The sequence below is a fragment of the Carcharodon carcharias genome, chromosome 1 (genome assembly GCF_017639515.1).
Source record: "Carcharodon carcharias isolate sCarCar2 chromosome 1, sCarCar2.pri, whole genome shotgun sequence".
NCBI lineage: Eukaryota > Metazoa > Chordata > Chondrichthyes > Lamniformes > Lamnidae > Carcharodon > Carcharodon carcharias.
In genome coordinates, this window is record NC_054467.1 from 254,983,195 (window position 1) to 255,002,264 (window position 19,070).

Here is a 19,070-nt window from a genome sequence, read left to right on the forward strand (position 1 = left end):
GTCTTCTTGAACCACTGGGGAACTTCCAGGTGGTGGTGTTCCCATGTCAGGAGGTGAGTTACTCACTGCAAAATTCATAGTCTCTGGCCTGAGCCATGGCTGACACTTCCTCAAGATTACACACTTCCATCTCTGTAACATTGTCCACCTATGACCTTACCTTACTCCCACTGAAATCATGATCCACACACCCTTGCCACCTCAAGAATTTCATCATTAATGTCATTCTAAAGAGCTTCCTGATCTCATTAAATTCCGATCTCTGCTAATTTCCCAGCCATCAGGTATATTTTGTAAATTTGAACCGAATTTTGGAATGTGAATGTTGCTGGCAAGACCAGCATTTATTATCCATCCCTAGATGCCCTCTGGGCCACTTTAGAGGACAGTTAAAAGTCAATCATTTTGATGTGGGGAAAGGAGTCAAATATAGGCGCAGACTGGATAAGGATGACAGGATTTCTTCCCTAAAGCACTTCAGTGAACCAGCTGGATTTCTCCTGTTCAATACACTACCCCCAATCCCATGGACAGCTCTCTGGTCATTTTTTTTTTTGTGACCTTTTTTTTTACTTCCACTTTTAAAATTCTAATTCTCAAACTGTATGGTGGGATTTTAACTCAGTGAATTATTAGTCCAGGCCTCGGGATTGCTCAGTTGGATAACATAACTATAACACCAACGTGCCATTCCTTGGGCTTCATCCCAACATTAATTCTCCAGGTTCCAGGTAGGGGAATAACATGCAATGGCCCAGACCTCACTCCGAAGCTCCCATGGCTAGCTAATGTAACCCCACTATTTAAAAAGGGAGGCAGGGAGAAAACAGGGAATTATAGACCAGTCAGCCTGACGTCGGTAGTGGGGAAAATCCTAGGGTCCATTATAAAAGATTTAATAGCTGAGCACGTGGAAAACAGTGTCAGAATCGGACAGAGTCAGCATGGATTTATGAAAGGGAAATCATGCTTGACAAATCTACTGGAATTTTTTGAGGATGTAACAACTAGAGTTGATGAGCGGGAGCCAGTGGATGTGGTTCATTTGGACTTTCAGAAGGCTTTCGACAAAGTCCCACATAAGAGATTGGCATGTAAAATTAAAGTGCATGGGATTAGGGGTAGTGTACTGAGATGGATAGAAAACGGTTGGCAGATAGGAAACAAAGAGTAGGAATAAACGAGCCTTTTTCCGAATGGCAGGCAGTGACTAGTGGGGTACCGCAGGGATCGGTGCTGGGACCGCAGTTATTCACAATATATATTAATGATTTAGATGAGGGAACTAAATGTAATATCTCCAAATTTGCAGATGACACAAAGCTGGTGGGAGGGTGAGCTGTGAGGAGGATGCAGAGAAGCTTTAGTGTGATTTGGACAAGCTGAGTGAGTAGGCAAATGCATGGCAGATACAATATAAAGAAGATAAATGTGAGGTTATCCATTTTGGTAGTAAAAACAGGAAGGCAGATTATTATCTGAATGGCTATAAATTGAGAGAGGGGAATGTGCAACGAGACCTGGGTGTCCTTGTACACCAGTTGCTGAAGTTAAGCATGCAGGTACAGCAGGCGGTAAAGAAGGCAAGTGGTATGTTGGCCTTCATAGCCAGAGGATTCAAGTACAGGAACAGGGATGTCTTGCTGCAATTGTACAGGGCCTTGGTGAGACCACACCTGGAATATTGTGTGCAGTTTTGGTCTCCTTATCTGAGGAAGAATATACTTGCCATAGAGGGAGTGTAGCGAAGGTTTACCCAACTGATTCCTGGGATGGCGGGACTGACATATGAGGAGAGATTGAGTCGGTTAGGATTATATTCACTGGAGTTCTGAAGAATGAGGGGGGGATCTCATAGAAACCTATAAAATTCTAACAGGACTAGACAGGGTAGATGCAGGAAGGATGTTCCCAATGGTGAGGGAATGCAGAACCAGGGGCACAGTCTGAGGATATGGGGTAGACCTTTTAGGACTGAGATGAGGAGAAATTTCTTCACCCAGAGAGAGTGGTGAGCCTGTGGAATTCATTGCCACAGAAAGTAGTTGAGACCAAAACATTGTATGTTTTCAAGAAGGAGTTAGATATAGCTCTTGGGGCGAAAGGGATCAAAGGGTATGGGGAGAAAGCGGGAGCAGGCTATTGAGTTGGACGATCAGCCATGATCATAATGAATGGTGGAGCAGGCTCAAAGGGCTGAATGGCCTTCCCCTGCGCCTAGTTTCTATATTTCTATCCCGCACCCTTGCTCAGCAGCCCTGTCCATCCCAAACACATCCCTCCGTTAAAATTAACCTACAGCGGTGAGAAAAAAGCCTGGGTGCTTCTAGCCTCTCTCCAGTTGTGTAAAAGATCCCATGGTACTATTTTGAAGAAAAGCAGGGAAGTTATTTCTGGTGTCCTAGTCAATGATTATCCCTCAACCAACACCACTAAAACAGACAATATGCTCATTTGCCTCTTTGTCCTTCCAAAATACTTTGTTGGCGCTAAAGGACTTCGGGGTGTCCTGAGATCATGAAATACACTAAACAAACACTTGAGGATGTGCATCATAAACTGTAAATAGATAAACAAGACCAAACGACAGTGGATCCACGTTTTTAAACTGTACTCAATCTCGAGCGTGACTGGAAATGAAAAGTGCTCATTGTCATTCTGGACCCTACATTTATAAACTGGGAGACCTATCTGCAGCTTGAAGAGAAGGAAATAAAGGGACACAATACTTTACGGTGGAATGCCAGCCAATCCGCCCTGCTTACCTTCTGACCGAGAGTAGTAGATACTGTTCTCTGCCATCTCCAGAGATTTTGAACTTGCTCCAGAACAGGGATCAGCAGCAGGAGTCTGCAATGAAGGAGTGAGACAACATTAAGTAGGAAGCTATCAAACGGATACCCAAAAGCATCTCTGGGTCCAAAATGGCAAGCACCTTGGGTGATGTACTGGTTATGTTACTGGACTAATAATCGAAAGAGCATGAATTCCAATCCCACGACTCGCATTCGATTTTTTGAAAAAAAACTTGGATCTAAAAAAAGCTGGTCTCAGTAATGATGACCTTGAAGCTGTTGAATTGGTGCAAAGTGCCAGCTGCTTGAAAGATGTTCTCTAGTGAAAGAAACCTGCTGTCCTTACCCCATCTGGCCCTGTATGTAACTACAGTTCCACACTGTTGATTCTTAACTACCCTCTGAAGTGCTGCAGTGAACCACTCAGTTGTGTCGAGAAAGCAGACCACCACCTTCTCAAGGCAAATAGGGAAGAATGACAAGTGCCCACATCCTAAGAATGAATAAAAGGTGAACATATCCCTCTCCCCAGCCAGTATTTTTCATCTTTTTGACTTCAGCACAACCCCTATTACAATTTTCACTTTGAGAGCATACGTCAGGGTTCCCAGATGCTTGAAAAGCACAAAAATTGTTCCCTTTCTTCTTCCCAATTAAATTTGGAATAAAACAGCTGGAAATGACCATAACACAATGCAGTAAGAGCATTACATGCAACTAAACTGTAATATTAACATTATTAAAGCACTAATTTTCAAAAAACAACAAATATAAACACATTACTGTAAACCATTATAACTAGTGGTTAATCATACTGAAGATATAACCAGCACAACAGATCCGGCATGGACTATTCATGCACAGAATTTACATTGGAGAGCAGCACATTCTGTGCCAAACTCCATGTCCAGAGTAATGGAGTCAAGGCCACCAGCTGCTGCTTGTTCAGGTCCTTCATTATTACTTTCACAATGCATTAAAGAGTCCAGTGTTCGTGGAGACATGGGGAACAGGTCACTTGTGTTACCTGTGTTTGTTGGTGTCACACAAATGAATTTAAGTTAAGTTAGTTCTCCCTGGGTCAGCACTCCTACATGGAAGCAATGGACTATGCTGGGTTGTTCTCCTTAGAGCAGAGAAGGTTAAGAGGAGATTTAGTAACAATGCTGAAAAAACACAAATTGCTTTGATAGAGTAAGTGAGGAGGAACTTGTTTCCAGTGGCAGGAAGGTTGGGAACCAGTAGATACAGATTAACAAAACTGGAAGCAACAAAAAACAAAATCAGCAAGTTGTTGTGATCTGGAATATTCTGACTAAAAGGAAGGATGCTGGAACCAGATTCAACAGTAACATTCGAAAGTGAATTGAGTAAACACTTGAAGGGAAAAAAATATCATAGGGACTTGGAGGAAGGGTATGGGATTGGATAGCTCTACCATAGAGTCAGTTCAGGCACAGTGAGCCAAATGGCTTACTTCTGTGCTGTACCATTCCGATTCCTGGTAAATCTCAACATTGGACTCACTGGGAATGCAGTTTCACACAGCTTGTCAACCCATTCAACAGCCGCCTGTTTTTCCGCAGCAAAGGTGTACAGTTTCTCTTCGGTTTCAATGGTGAAAGCAGACAAGGACTCCTTTGGACACACTTCACTCGATATGTGCGCAATGCTGATGCAGTCAGACAGCCGGATAATCTTTTTGTCCATTTTTTTGGTGGCCTGCTTCTCCGACACGTTGGCCCCATCCTTGCTGTCATAGCATTCCAGCCGGGATATTCCATACTGGCTAGCCGGATACAAGACAAACCAGTTCTTCTTCCAGTGTTTCTGCAAAAAGCACAATAAAAGAATGTAAGTGACCATGGAAGACATGGGACCAACTGGGCCCATTAAAGACAATTCCTTCCCATAGCTGCCAACTGTGGACCATGTTCAACTCATTGCATCTCCCAAGTCATACTTTACAAAAACATTCAAACTTGGGCTGATAAGTGGCAAGTAACATTGGCACCTCACAAGTACCAGGCAATAACCATCACCAACAAAAGAGAATTAAACCTTCTCCCCTTGACATTCAGTGGCATTGCCATTGCTGAATCCCCCACTATCAGCATCCTGGGGGGCTACCATTGACCAGAAACTGAACTATACTAGCCATATAAATACTGTGGCTACAAGAGCAGGTCAGAGGCTGGGAATTCTGCAGAGCAACTCACTTCCTGACTCCCCAAAGCCTGTCCACCATCTACAAGGCACATGTCAGGAGTGTTATGGAATACTCTCCTCTTGCCTGGATGAGTGCAGCTCCAATAACACTCAGGAAGTTTGACACCATTCAGGACAAAGCAGCTTGCTTGATCAGCACCCCATCCACCAACCTAAACATTCACTTCCTCAACCATCAATGCAAAGTGGCAGCAGTGTGCACCATCTACAAGATGCACTGCAGCAACTCATCAAGGCTCCTTCAGCAGCACCTTCGAAACCTGCGACCACTACGCCTAGAAGGACAAGGGCAGCAGGCGCGTGGGAACACCAACACCTGCAAGTTCCTCTCCGAGCCCCACGCCATCCTGACTTGGAACCAAACTGCCGTCCCTTCACTGTCACTGGTTCAAAATCCTGAAACTCCCTCCCTAACAGCACTGTGGGTGTACCTACACCACAGGGACTGCAGCGGCTCAAGGCAGCAGCTCACCACCACCTTCTGAAGGGCAACTAGGGATGGGCAGCAAATGCTGGCCTAGTCAGTGATGCCCACATCTCAAAAGGAGAATAAACAAAAGTGCTATGGACAGTGCTTTCTAAGAGACTGGGTTTCCCCAAATTCATTCTGTACAAGACTCATAGCCAACAGGCAAAGGAGGTTTTCATCCCCCAGCTGTATTTACTGTCGTGATTGTGTTACCGGCCTAGTAATCCAGATGTCTCTATTAAGTATGTCAGTTCAAATCCTACCGTCGCAGTTTGAGACTTTAAGTTCAGATTTTAAAAACTTGGTAATAAAAAAAAAAAAAAAAAAATGCTTTCAACTGGTTCACTGGAAGCGACTCTAGCCCCACGCCGACATGGTTAACTCTTAGCTGTCCTCTGAACTGGTCCCAGAATGCCGCTCGGTTCAGTGCTCAGGTATGGGCAATAAAATCCTGGAACTCCCTACCCAACAGCACAGTGTACATATACAGCTCTCCGTTTTAAGTCGCCCTGTTTTGAAATCGGCCTACAGTTAATGGTATCAGTATTCACGGTTAGCGCCAGGAGTTTCGTTTTAACGTCGTTTCATGCCGGGTCTGACACAGTGTCGCATGATCTGCTCGGTACCGTTTCGGAGCTCCCACTTGCCCCCAAACCCTCCCACTCCCTGATCCCACCCCCTCCCGCCAGCTGCTGCCAATCCCCCCTCTCGCCGCTGGCCCTCTTGCTCCCCAACTCTCCCTTTCGTCGACCTGCCCACTTGCGGTTACCTCCACAACACCGCAGCGCAAAACTACTCTTGCTCCCAAGCTGCTCTCGGTGCCTCTCACTGCTCATCTCACAAACCCTCAATCACAAGAAGGGCTCAGAAGAGGAAAGCGGGATGTGGGAGAGGCTGGCAGTGGGAAGCTCGGCGTGAGGGAGGGTCAAGGAGCAGGAGGTTTGGTGAGCTTGATCGATGGCGGCTGCGAGGATCAGCGAGGGGGGAGAGGTAATGGCGAGCTCGAGGATCAGCGAGGGGGGAGAGGTAATGGCGAGCTCGAGGATCAGCGAGGGGGAGAGATAATGGTGAGCTCGAGGATCAGCGAGGGGGAGAGATAATAGTGAGCTCGAGGATCAGCGAGGGGGAGAGGTAGTGAGCTCGAGGATCAGCGAGGGGGGAGAGGTAATGGTGAGCTCGAGGATCAGCGAGGGGGAGAGGTAATGGCGAGCTCGAGGATCAGCGAGGGGGGAGAGGTAATGGCGAGCTCGAGGATCAGCGAGGGGGGAGAGGTAATGGCGAGCTCGAGGATCAGCGAGGGGGAGAGGTAATGGTGAGCTCGAGGATCAGCGAGAGGGAGAGGTAGTGAGCTCGAGGATCAGCGAGGGAGAGAGGTAATGGTGAGCTCGAGGATCAGCGAGGGGGAGAGGTAGTGAGCTCGAGGATCAGCGAGGGGGAGAGGTAGTGAGCTCGAGGATCAGCGAGGGGGAGAGGTAGTGAGCTCGAGGATCAGCGAGGGGGAGAGGTAGTGAGCTCGAGGATCAGCGAGGGGGAGAGGTAGTGAGCTCGAGGATCAGCGAGGGGGAGAGGTAGTGAGCTCAAGGATCAGCGAGGGGGAGAGGTAGTGAGCTCAAGGATCAGCGAGGGGGAGAGGTAGTGAGCTCAAGGATCAGCGAGGGGGAGAGGTAGTGAGCTCAAGGATCAGCGAGGGGGAGAGGTAGTGAGCTCAAGGATCAGCGAGGGGGAGAGGTAGTGAGCTCGAGGATCAGCGAGGGGGAGAGATAATGGTGAGCTCGAGGATCAGCGAGGGGGAGAGATAATAGTGAGCTCGAGGATCAGCGAGGGGGAGAGGTAGTGAGCTCGAGGATCAGCGAGGGGGAGAGGTAGTGAGCTCGAGGATCAGCGAGGGGGAGAGGTAGTGAGCTCGAGGATCAGCGAGGGGGAGAGGTAGTGAGCTCGAGGATCAGCGAGGGAGAGAGGTAATGGTGAGCTCGAGGATCAGCGAGGGGGAGAGGTAATGGTGAGCTCGAGGATCAGCGAGGGGGAGGGGTAATGGTGAGCTCGAGGATCAGCGACGGGGAGAGGTAGTGAGCTCGAGGATCAGCGAGGGGGAGAGGTAATGGTGAGCTCGAGGATCAGCGAGGGGGAGAGGTAGTGAGCTCGAGGATCAGCGAGGGGGAGAGGTAATGGTGAGCTCGAGGATCAGCGAGGGGGAGAGGTAGTGAGCTCGAGGATCAGCGAGGGGGAGAGGTAATGGTGAGCTCGAGGATCAGCGAGGGGGAGAGGTAATGGTGAGCTCGAGGATCAGCGAGGGGGAGAGATAATGGTGAGCTCGAGGATCAGCGAGGGGGAGAGATAATGGTGAGCTCGAGGATCAGCGAGGGGGAGAGGTAGTGAGCTCGAGGATCAGCGAGGGGGAGAGGTAGTGAGCTCGAGGATCAGCGAGGGGGAGAGGTAGTGAGCTCGAGGATCAGCGAGGGGGAGAGGTAGTGAGCTCGAGGATCAGCGAGGGGGAGAGATAATGGTGAGCTCGAGGATCAGCGAGGGGGAGAGATAATGGTGAGCTCGAGGATCAGCGAGGGGGAGAGATAATGGTGAGCTCGAGGATCAGCGAGGGGGAGAGATAATGGTGAGCTCGAGGATCAGCGAGGGGGAGAGGTAATGGTGAGCTCGAGGATCAGCGAGGGGGAGAGGTAATGGTGAGCTCGAGGATCAGCGAGGGGGAGAGGTAATGGTGAGCTCGAGGATCAGCGAGGGGGAGAGGTAGTGAGCTCGAGGATCAGCGAGGGGGAGAGGTAGTGAGCTCGAGGATCAGCGAGGGGGAGAGGTAGTGAGCTCGAGGATCAGCGAGGGGGAGAGGTAGTGAGCTCGAGGATCAGCGAGGGGGAGAGGTAGTGAGCTCGAGGATCAGCGAGGGGGAGAGGTAGTGAGCTCGAGGATCAGCGAGGGGGAGAGGTAGTGAGCTCGAGGATCAGCGAGGGGGAGAGGTAGTGAGCTCGAGGATCAGCGAGGGGGAGAGATAATGGTGAGCTCGAGGATCAGCGAGGGGGAGAGATAATGGTGAGCTCGAGGATCAGCGAGGGGGAGAGGTAGTGAGCTCGAGGATCAGCGAGGGGGAGAGGTAGTGAGCTCGAGGATCAGCGAGGGGGAGAGGTAGTGAGCTCGAGGATCAGCGAGGGGGAGAGGTAGTGAGCTCGAGGATCAGCGAGGGGGAGAGGTAGTGAGCTCGAGGATCAGCGAGGGGGAGAGGTAGTGAGCTCGAGGATCAGCGAGGGGGAGAGGTAATGGTGAGCTCGAGGATCAGCGAGGGGGAGAGGTAATGGTGAGCTCGAGGATCAGCGAGGGGGAGAGGTAATGGTGAGCTCGAGGATCAGCGAGGGGGAGAGGTAATGGTGAGCTCGAGGATCAGCGAGGGGGAGAGGTAATGGTGAGCTCGAGGATCAGCGAGGGGGAGAGGTAATGGTGAGCTCGAGGATCAGCGAGGGGGAGAGGTAATGGTGAGCTCGAGGATCAGCTAGGGGGAGAGGTAATGGTGAGCTCGAGGATCAGCGAGGGGGAAAGGTAATGGTGAGCTCGAGGATCAGCGAGGGGGAGAGGTAATGGTGAGCTCGAGGATCAGCGAGGGGGAGAGGTAATGGTGAGCTCGAGGATCAGCGAGGGGGAGAGATAATGGTGAGCTCGAGGATCAGCGAGGGGGAGAGATAATGGTGAGCTCGAGGATCAGCGAGGGGGAGAGGTAAGGTGAGCTCGAGGATCAGCGAGGGGGAGAGGTATGTGAGCTCGAGGATCAGCGAGGGGGAGAGGTATGTGAGCTCGAGGATCAGCGAGGGGGAGAGGTAGTGAGCTCGAGGATCAGCGAGGGGGAGAGGTAAGTGAGCTCGAGGATCAGCGAGGGGGAGAGATAATGGTGAGCTCGAGGATCAGCGAGGGGGAGAGATATGGTGAGCTCGAGGATCAGCGAGGGGGAGAGGTAGTGAGCTCGAGGATCAGCGAGGGGGAGAGGTAGTGAGCTCGAGGATCAGCGAGGGGGAGAGGTAGTGAGCTCGAGGATCAGCGAGGGGGAGAGGTAGTGAGCTCGAGGATCAGCGAGGGGGAGAGATAATGGTGAGCTCGAGGATCAGCGAGGGGGAGAGATAATGGTGAGCTCGAGGATCAGCGAGGGGGAGAGATAATGGTGAGCTCGAGGATCAGCGAGGGGGAGAGGTAATGGTGAGCTCGAGGATCAGCGAGGGGGAGAGGTAATGGTGAGCTCGAGGATCAGCGAGGGGGAGAGGTAATGGTGAGCTCGAGGATCAGCGAGGGGGAGAGGTAATGGTGAGCTCGAGGATCAGCGAGGGGGAGAGGTAGTGAGCTCGAGGATCAGCGAGGGGGAGAGGTAGTGAGCTCGAGGATCAGCGAGGGGGAGAGGTAGTGAGCTCGAGGATCAGCGAGGGGGAGAGGTAGTGAGCTCGAGGATCAGCGAGGGGGAGAGGTAGTGAGCTCGAGGATCAGCGAGGGGGAGAGGTAGTGAGCTCGAGGATCAGCGAGGGGGAGAGGTAGTGAGCTCGAGGATCAGCGAGGGGGAGAGGTAGTGAGCTCGAGGATCAGCGAGGGGGAGAGATAATGGTGAGCTCGAGGATCAGCGAGGGGGAGAGATAATGGTGAGCTCGAGGATCAGCGAGGGGGAGAGGTAGTGAGCTCGAGGATCAGCGAGGGGGAGAGGTAGTGAGCTCGAGGATCAGCGAGGGGGAGAGGTAGTGAGCTCGAGGATCAGCGAGGGGGAGAGGTAGTGAGCTCGAGGATCAGCGAGGGGGAGAGGTAGTGAGCTCGAGGATCAGCGAGGGGGAGAGGTAGTGAGCTCGAGGATCAGCGAGGGGGAGAGGTAGTGAGCTCGAGGATCAGCGAGGGGGAGAGGTAGTGAGCTCGAGGATCAGCGAGGGGGAGAGGTAATGGTGAGCTCGAGGATCAGCGAGGGGGAGAGGTAATGGTGAGCTCGAGGATCAGCGAGGGGGAGAGGTAATGGTGAGCTCGAGGATCAGCGAGGGGGAGAGGTAATGGTGAGCTCGAGGATCAGCGAGGGGGAGAGGTAATGGTGAGCTCGAGGATCAGCGAGGGGGAGAGGTAATGGTGAGCTCGAGGATCAGCGAGGGGGAGAGGTAATGGTGAGCTCGAGGATCAGCGAGGGGGAAAGGTAATGGTGAGCTCGAGGATCAGCGAGGGGGAGAGGTAATGGTGAGCTCGAGGATCAGCGAGGGGGAGAGGTAATGGTGAGCTCGAGGATCAGCGAGGGGGAGAGATAATGGTGAGCTCGAGGATCAGCGAGGGGGAGAGATAATGGTGAGCTCGAGGATCAGCGAGGGGGAGAGGTAGTGAGCTCGAGGATCAGCGAGGGGGAGAGGTAGTGAGCTCAAGGATCAGCGAGGGGGAGAGGTAGTGAGCTCAAGGATCAGCGAGGGGGAGAGGTAGTGAGCTCGAGGATCAGCGAGGGGGAGAGGTAGTGAGCTCGAGGATCAGCGAGGGGGAGAGATAATGGTGAGCTCGAGGATCAGCGAGGGGGAGAGATAATGGTGAGCTCGAGGATCAGCGAGGGGGAGAGATAATGGTGAGCTCGAGGATCAGCGAGGGGGAGAGGTAATGGTGAGCTCGAGGATCAGCGAGGGGGAGAGGTAATGGTGAGCTCGAGGATCAGCGAGGGGGAGAGGTAATGGTGAGCTCGAGGATCAGCGAGGGGGAGAGGTAATGGTGAGCTCGAGGATCAGCGAGGGGGAGAGGTAGTGAGCTCGAGGATCAGCGAGGGGGAGAGGTAATGGTGAGCTCGAGGATCAGCGAGGGGGAGAGGTAGTGAGCTCGAGGATCAGCGAGGGGGAGAGGTAGTGAGCTCGAGGATCAGCGAGGGGGAGAGGTAGTGAGCTCGAGGATCAGCGAGGGGGAGAGGTAGTGAGCTCGAGGATCAGCAAGGGGGAGAGGTAGTGAGCTCGAGGATCAGCGAGGGGGAGAGGTAGTGAGCTCGAGGATCAGCGAGGGGGAGAGATAATGGTGAGCTCGAGGATCAGCGAGGGGGAGAGATAATGGTGAGCTCGAGGATCAGCGAGGGGGAGAGGTAGTGAGCTCGAGGATCAGCGAGGGGGAGAGGTAGTGAGCTCGAGGATCAGCGAGGGGGAGAGGTAGTGAGCTCGAGGATCAGCGAGGGGGAGAGGTAGTGAGCTCGAGGATCAGCGAGGGGGAGAGGTAGTGAGCTCGAGGATCAGCGAGGGGGAGAGGTAGTGAGCTCGAGGATCAGCGAGGGGGAGAGGTAGTGAGCTCGAGGATCAGCGAGGGGGAGAGGTAGTGAGCTCGAGGATCAGCGAGGGGGAGAGGTAATGGTGAGCTCGAGGATCAGCGAGGGGGAGAGGTAATGGTGAGCTCGAGGATCAGCGAGGGGGAGAGGTAATGGTGAGCTCGAGGATCAGCGAGGGGGAGAGGTAATGGTGAGCTCGAGGATCAGCGAGGGGGAGAGGTAATGGTGAGCTCGAGGATCAGCGAGGGGGAGAGGTAATGGTGAGCTCGAGGATCAGCGAGGGGGAGAGGTAATGGTGAGCTCGAGGATCAGCGAGGGGGAAAGGTAATGGTGAGCTCGAGGATCAGCGAGGGGGAGAGGTAATGGTGAGCTCGAGGATCAGCGAGGGGGAGAGGTAATGGTGAGCTCGAGGATCAGCGAGGGGGAGAGATAATGGTGAGCTCGAGGATCAGCGAGGGGGAGAGATAATGGTGAGCTCGAGGATCAGCGAGGGGGAGAGGTAGTGAGCTCGAGGATCAGCGAGGGGGAGAGGTAGTGAGCTCAAGGATCAGCGAGGGGGAGAGGTAGTGAGCTCAAGGATCAGCGAGGGGGAGAGGTAGTGAGCTCGAGGATCAGCGAGGGGGAGAGGTAGTGAGCTCGAGGATCAGCGAGGGGGAGAGATAATGGTGAGCTCGAGGATCAGCGAGGGGGAGAGATAATGGTGAGCTCGAGGATCAGCGAGGGGGAGAGATAATGGTGAGCTCGAGGATCAGCGAGGGGGAGAGGTAATGGTGAGCTCGAGGATCAGCGAGGGGGAGAGGTAATGGTGAGCTCGAGGATCAGCGAGGGGGAGAGGTAATGGTGAGCTCGAGGATCAGCGAGGGGGAGAGGTAATGGTGAGCTCGAGGATCAGCGAGGGGGAGAGGTAGTGAGCTCGAGGATCAGCGAGGGGGAGAGGTAATGGTGAGCTCGAGGATCAGCGAGGGGGAGAGGTAGTGAGCTCGAGGATCAGCGAGGGGGAGAGGTAGTGAGCTCGAGGATCAGCGAGGGGGAGAGGTAGTGAGCTCGAGGATCAGCGAGGGGGAGAGGTAGTGAGCTCGAGGATCAGCAAGGGGGAGAGGTAGTGAGCTCGAGGATCAGCAAGGGGGAGAGGTAGTGAGCTCGAGGATCAGCGAGGGGGAGAGGTAGTGAGCTCGAGGATCAGCGAGGGGGAGAGGTAGTGAGCTCGAGGATCAGCGAGGGGGAGAGGTAGTGAGCTCGAGGATCAGCGAGGGGGAGAGATAATGGTGAGCTCGAGGATCAGCGAGGGGGAGAGGTAGTGAGCTCGAGGATCAGCGAGGGGGAGAGGTAGTGAGCTCGAGGATCAGCGAGGGGGAGAGGTAGTGAGCTCGAGGATCAGCGAGGGGGAGAGGTAGTGAGCTCGAGGATCAGCGAGGGGGAGAGGTAGTGAGCTCGAGGATCAGCGAGGGGGAGAGGTAGTGAGCTCGAGGATCAGCGAGGGGGAGAGGTAGTGAGCTCGAGGATCAGCGAGGGAGAGAGGTAATGGTGAGCTCGAGGATCAGCGAGGGAGAGAGGTAATGGTGAGCTCGAGGATCAGCGAGGGGGAGAGGTAATGGTGAGCTCGAGGATCAGCGAGGGGGAGAGGTAATGGTGAGCTCGAGGATCAGCGAGGGGGAGGGGTAATGGTGAGCTCAAGGATCAGCGAGGGGGAGAGGTAATGGTGAGCTCGAGGATCAGCGAGGGGGAGAGGTAATGGTGAGCTCGAGGATCAGCGAGGGGGAGAGGTAATGGTGAGCTCGAGGATCAGCGAGGGGGAGAGGTAGTGAGCTCGAGGATCAGCGAGGGGGAGAGGTAGTGAGCTCGAGGATCAGCTAGGGGGAGAGGCAGTGAGCAGGTAGTGAACCGGAGGGTTAGCGAATGGGAGAGGTGGCGAGCCGGAGGGTCGATGAGGTGAGGGTCACTGAGGCAGAGGGTTGGCAAGGCAGAGGTTTAGCAAGCAGGAGAAGCGGTGAGCCAGAGGGTCAGTGAGTGGGAGAGTCTGTTATCCAGAGGGTCAGCGAGTGGGAGAGGCAGTGAACTGGAGGGTCAGCGAGTAAGGAGAGGCAGTGTGCCGGAGGGTCAGTAAGCAGGAGAGGCTATGAGCCGTAGAGTTGGTGATCCAGGGAGCTAGCGAGTGGGAAAGGCTGCATATTTCTTTCATGTTTTAAAAATTTATTTTATTTTTAAATTTACAAATAAAGGAATTTAGCAATGTAAAGTGTTTCTATAGGGTAAAGTGTTGTAATGTTTTTTTCTAATGAGAAAGATTCTACAGAACCTAACTACAGCTTTTACATTGGTTGTAATGGGAAAATCTGACTCACTTAATATGGCTTCATTAAAGTTGCACTTTTCAGGAACGCAACTTCAACCTTGGGCGAGGAATTACTAACCATACAGACTGCCATGGTTCAGGAAGATTGGACTTAATGGGCGGCTAAAGTTCATAAAGGAAATACAGAGGAAGAGTGCTGATCTGCTGCTTCAGCCAAAATGATTCAACTTCCTCGTTACTGTAATCTTTCCAAAGGTTTAAACTGGCTGATGTGTGTCTCTTACAAATAATTGACTGCCAGAACTTTTACTTGAATGGATATTTCGACAAGCCTGACCACCACAACCTTCAGAAGGACAATTAGGGATGGACAATAAATGCTCACCTTGTCAGCAATGCCCATGTACTTTAAACAATTTTTAAAAAGCAACCAATTATCTCACGTGTAGCTCTGAGGAAACACGCTGTATTGTCGGAGGTGCCATCATTCAGCAGTGATATTAAACAGAACTACCCCCCTGACCTCTCAGGCATAAAGATCACATAGCACTGGGAGTTATTCCTAATGTCCTGGTCGATATTCATCCCTCAAGCAACATCAAAAGACAGATTATCTGGTCATTACCACATTGCTGTTTGTGGGAGCTTGCTGTGTGCAAACTGGCTGCCACATTTGCTACAGTACAAAAGTTACTACACTTCAAAAGTACTTCAATGCCTGTAAAGTGCTTTGAAACGTTCTGAGGTTATGAAGGGTCTACATAAAAAAAGTCTCTCTTTTTCCTTCTTACTACTTCCTGAAAAAGAATAAAAGAAAAAGCCCAGTAGAGGTCAGTGCTGTTTTCACAACAGGTGAGAAGTCAGGCTCATCCAAACATCCACAAACTAGTCAGGGCTGGCAGTCGGCTATTTTCAAGAGATACATATGAACCAATTTAAACGTTTGGAAAGGTTACAGTGATGAGGAAGTTGAATCATTCTGGCTGAAGCAGCAGATTGAGAGACTCTCCTGAGGTACTTCCTTTGTGAACTTTAACCCATTAAGTGCAATTAGGAAGGCCAGAACCATTGCCTTCAGTCCCTGGCACAGGCTCCCTTCCATGGCTATCAAGTCGATCACTCTTCCTGATGGCTGCCCGAGGCTGAACCAGACCATTCGCAACCTTGATGCGCATTTGACCCCGAGATGAGCTCCTCACCACATATCAGTTCCACAACAGGACTGCCTATTTCCATCTCCCCAACAACGTTCGCCCGTACCTATGCTTCGGCTTATCTGTTGCAGGAACTCTCATCCATACCTTTGTTACTTTGAATGTAATTGTTCCAACACTCTACAGCTCCGCCTCCCACATCTAACCCTCCATAAATTTGAATAAATCCAAAATTCTGCTACCGTATCCTCACCTACCTACTCCTCTATTCACTGGCCTATGCTGATTCCTGGTCTGACAACTCCTTGGTGTATTGTGTACAGTTTTGATCTCCTTATCCAAGGAGAGATATACTTGCCCAATGAGGATGGGAACAAAGGTTCACGACACTGATCCCTGTGATAAGGCGGCTGTCCTATGAGGACAGATAGAATAGAATGGGCCTTTATTCTGGAAAGTAAACTCATTGAAAAGTATAAAATTCTTAGAACTTTACGGGGGGAAACACAAAGACCTACTGGTGGAGAGCCTGGAACTAGGAGTCATAAGAGGTCAGCCATTTACAGCTGAATTAAAGAAGCTTGTATATCTTTGGAATCTTGTCACCCAAAGAGTTGTGGACACCTAGCTGTTGAGTACATTCATGACAGAGATAGATGGACTTTTGGACGCTAAGGGAATCAAGAGATATGGGGTAGGACAGGAAAGTGGAGTTGAGGTAGCCATAACGAAGCCTGCACATTATTCCTTTTCAGATAATAATCCAATTCCCTCTTGAATGCCTCAATTAAACATGCTTCAATCACAGACAGCGGGTTCCAGATCCTAACCACTCACTGCATGAAAAAGTTTCTTCTCATTGCTAATCACCTTAAATCTGTGCCCTCTGGTTCTCCAACCTTTCATTAATGGTAACAGTTCCTCTTTATCTACTCTGTCCAGATCCCTCATGATTTTGAATAACTATCAAATCCCCTTGCAACCTACTCTCCTGCAAGGAAAACAGTCCCAACTTCGCTAATCTATCTACATAACTGAAGTTCCTCATCCCTGGAACCATTCTCATGAATCTTTTCTGCATCCTCTCTAATGCCTGCGCATCTTTCCCAAAACATGGTGCCAAGATTTGGACGCAATATTCAAGTGGAGGCTGAACCAGCATTTTTACACAGGTTTAACACAACTTCCTTGCTTTTGTACTCTACACCCCTATGAATAAAGCCCAGGATAATGTACGCTTTATTAACCGTTCTCTGAACTGTTCCTGCCACCTTCAATGATTTATGCACAGATATACCCAGGTCCCTCTGCTTCTTCATTTTATATCATCTCTCTGCGTTCTTCCTACCAAAATGAATCATTTCCCACTAGTTGGTGGCCTGTAGAACACACTGAGTAATTTAATTACCTTTTTTGTTGTTCCTTAGCTCTAACCAAATAGATTTTGTCCTTGACCCCTCTGGAATGAACTCTCTCTCCAGCACTGCAATGTTCTCCTTGATCAATACCGCCACCCCTCCTCCTTTTCCTATCTTTCCTGAACACCCTATATCCAGGAATATTTAATACCCAGTCCTGCCTTTCTTTGAGCCACATCTCTGCTATCGCCGCAACATTTTATTTCCACTTGGCTTTCTGAGTCTGCAACACACCAATCTTATTTACCACACTCCACACATTCACATACATGCATTATAACCCTAATTTAGAATTTAGGAACAGGTGTAGGCCATTTGGCCCATTCAGCCTGCTCCGCCATTCAATTAGATCAAGGCTTATCATCTACCTCAATGCCACTTTCGCATGCTATCCCCATATCCCTTGATGTCATTAGTATCCATAAATCTATCAATCATACTTAACGATTGAGCTTCCACAGCTCTCTGGGCTAGAGAATCCCAAAGATCCACCACCCTCTGAGCGAAGAAATTTATTCTCATCTCAGTCTTAAATGGCGTGTCCCTTATTTGGATTCTGTGTCCCCTGGTTCTAGACTCACCAGCCTGGGGAAACATCCTAACTACACCTATCCTGTCAATCCCTGTAAAAAAATTTAAGTTTCAGTGAGCTCACCTCTCATTCTTCGAAACTCTAGAGAATACCAGCCCAGTTTCCTCAATTTATCTGTTCTGATGAAGAGTCATACAGACTCAAAACATTAACTGTGTTTCTCTCCACAGATGCTGTCAGATCTGCTGAGTTTTTCCAGCTATTTTTATTTTTGTCCTCAATTTATTACTTTGCCTCTTATGCTAAACCTACCTAATACCCTATCATTTCCTACTATAGTATTATCCATTGCTCCCAATATTCTTTGCATTTTGATATTCCTCGCTAGTATCACCTCCTGGCTTCCACACCCCTGCCAACCCTTACCAATAGCACTAAAAAATTGTCTCACAAGGATATTTGTCACTGCTTTGTTTAGGTGCAACCCATCCCATCTACCCCAGAACCAATCCCAATGTCCTAAGAATCTGAAGCCTCCCTCCTGCACCATCTCTCTAGCCAGGCATTCACCTGCTCTATCTTCCCATTTCTATACTCACTTGCATGTGCTACCAGGAGTTACTACTTTTGAGGTTCCACTTGCTAATTTCCTACCTAGCTCCTTAAATTCTGACTGCAGGACCACATCCTTCTTTTCTATCTATGTCATTGGTACCAATGGCTGCTCACCGCCCCCCCAACCCCCCGCCAGCCACAGAGCACCCTTTCAGTGACATCCTTGACCCTGGCATCAGGGAGAATACACCATCCTGTATTCACATCTGTGGCTGCAGAAATGTCTGTTTTGCTATCGAATCACCTAACACTATTGCTCTTCCAGGCTTCTTTGTATTCCCCTGTACAGCTGAGCCTGCCTTGGTGCCATGGACTTGGCTCTGGCTGCACTCCCCAGATGAACCATCAGTATTCAAAATTTAATATTGATTGGAGAGTGAGATGCACTCAAGGGTAGTCCTGTACTACCTGCCTATTTCTTCTTGACTGCCTGATGGTTACCCATTCACTCTCTCCCTGCGGTCTCTTAAGCTGCAGGATGACCACATTTTTAAACATGTTATCCACAAAGTTCTAAACCTTGTGATTTGCCGCAGTGATGCCAGATCCTGCTCAAGTTCTGAAACCTGGAACTCAAGATGTTGTAGCTGATGGCACTTCCTACACATATGGTTATCCAGGACACAGGAAATGCCCTGGAGTTCCCACATGAAACAGGATGTGCACTCCAGGGATCAGAGCTGCCCTTCCATTCCTCTATTAGATAATAAAATTACTATTTAAAAAATAAAGACAAACCAACTACTCAATTCTCTTCCACTGGTAAAGATGGTAGGTTTTAAGGAGCATCCTAAAGGAAGAGTTTAAAGGAGGGAGAGGTATAGAGGTTTTGGGAGAGAACTCCAGACCTTCTGATTCATAAATAATCGGAACAAAAAATTAACAACAGATAAAGTCCTTGGGCATGTGCTCGGCACAGTGTATTTTTTTACTCATTCATTCTTGGCAAATCTGCATCTCTGGCAAGGTCAGCATTCACTAAGGAAGGGATAGTGGGTCTTTCTTTTGATACAACTGAGTGTCTTTAGAGGGCAAGTGACTCTGGAGCTGGAGTAACAATAGGTCACATTTAAGGAAAGAAAGTGGCTGTCCTTACCAATGAACCAGTTATGTTTTTACGAGAATTCAACAGCTTCATGGTCATTTTTACTTCCAGATTTTTTTTTTTAAAATGCTGAATTCAATTTTCAGCCTACTGTGATGAAATTTGAACTGGCATCCTCTGCATTACTGTACCAGTATGCATTTGTACTTTGTGTGTTAATTAGTAAGACAGAGGTGAAGAGTATGCAAGCATTTTTTGATTACCAAGTGCTTTAACTTCATTGGT

The 19,070-nt window shown here is 50.3% G+C and overlaps 1 protein-coding gene across 1 annotated transcript in view; it reads right to left on the reverse strand.

The window, feature by feature from the left end:
• Nucleotides 1-19,070, reverse strand: part of dok1b (docking protein 1b) — a 103,822-nt gene that overhangs the window by 17,646 nt on the left and 67,106 nt on the right. The window contains exons 2-3 of the mRNA XM_041190000.1: nt 4,323-4,625; nt 2,766-2,850 (exon numbers count right to left, since the gene is read on the reverse strand). Coding sequence (XP_041045934.1) covers nt 2,766-2,850; nt 4,323-4,625 — 388 coding nt within the window. The remainder of the gene's footprint in view (nt 1-2,765; nt 2,851-4,322; nt 4,626-19,070) is intronic.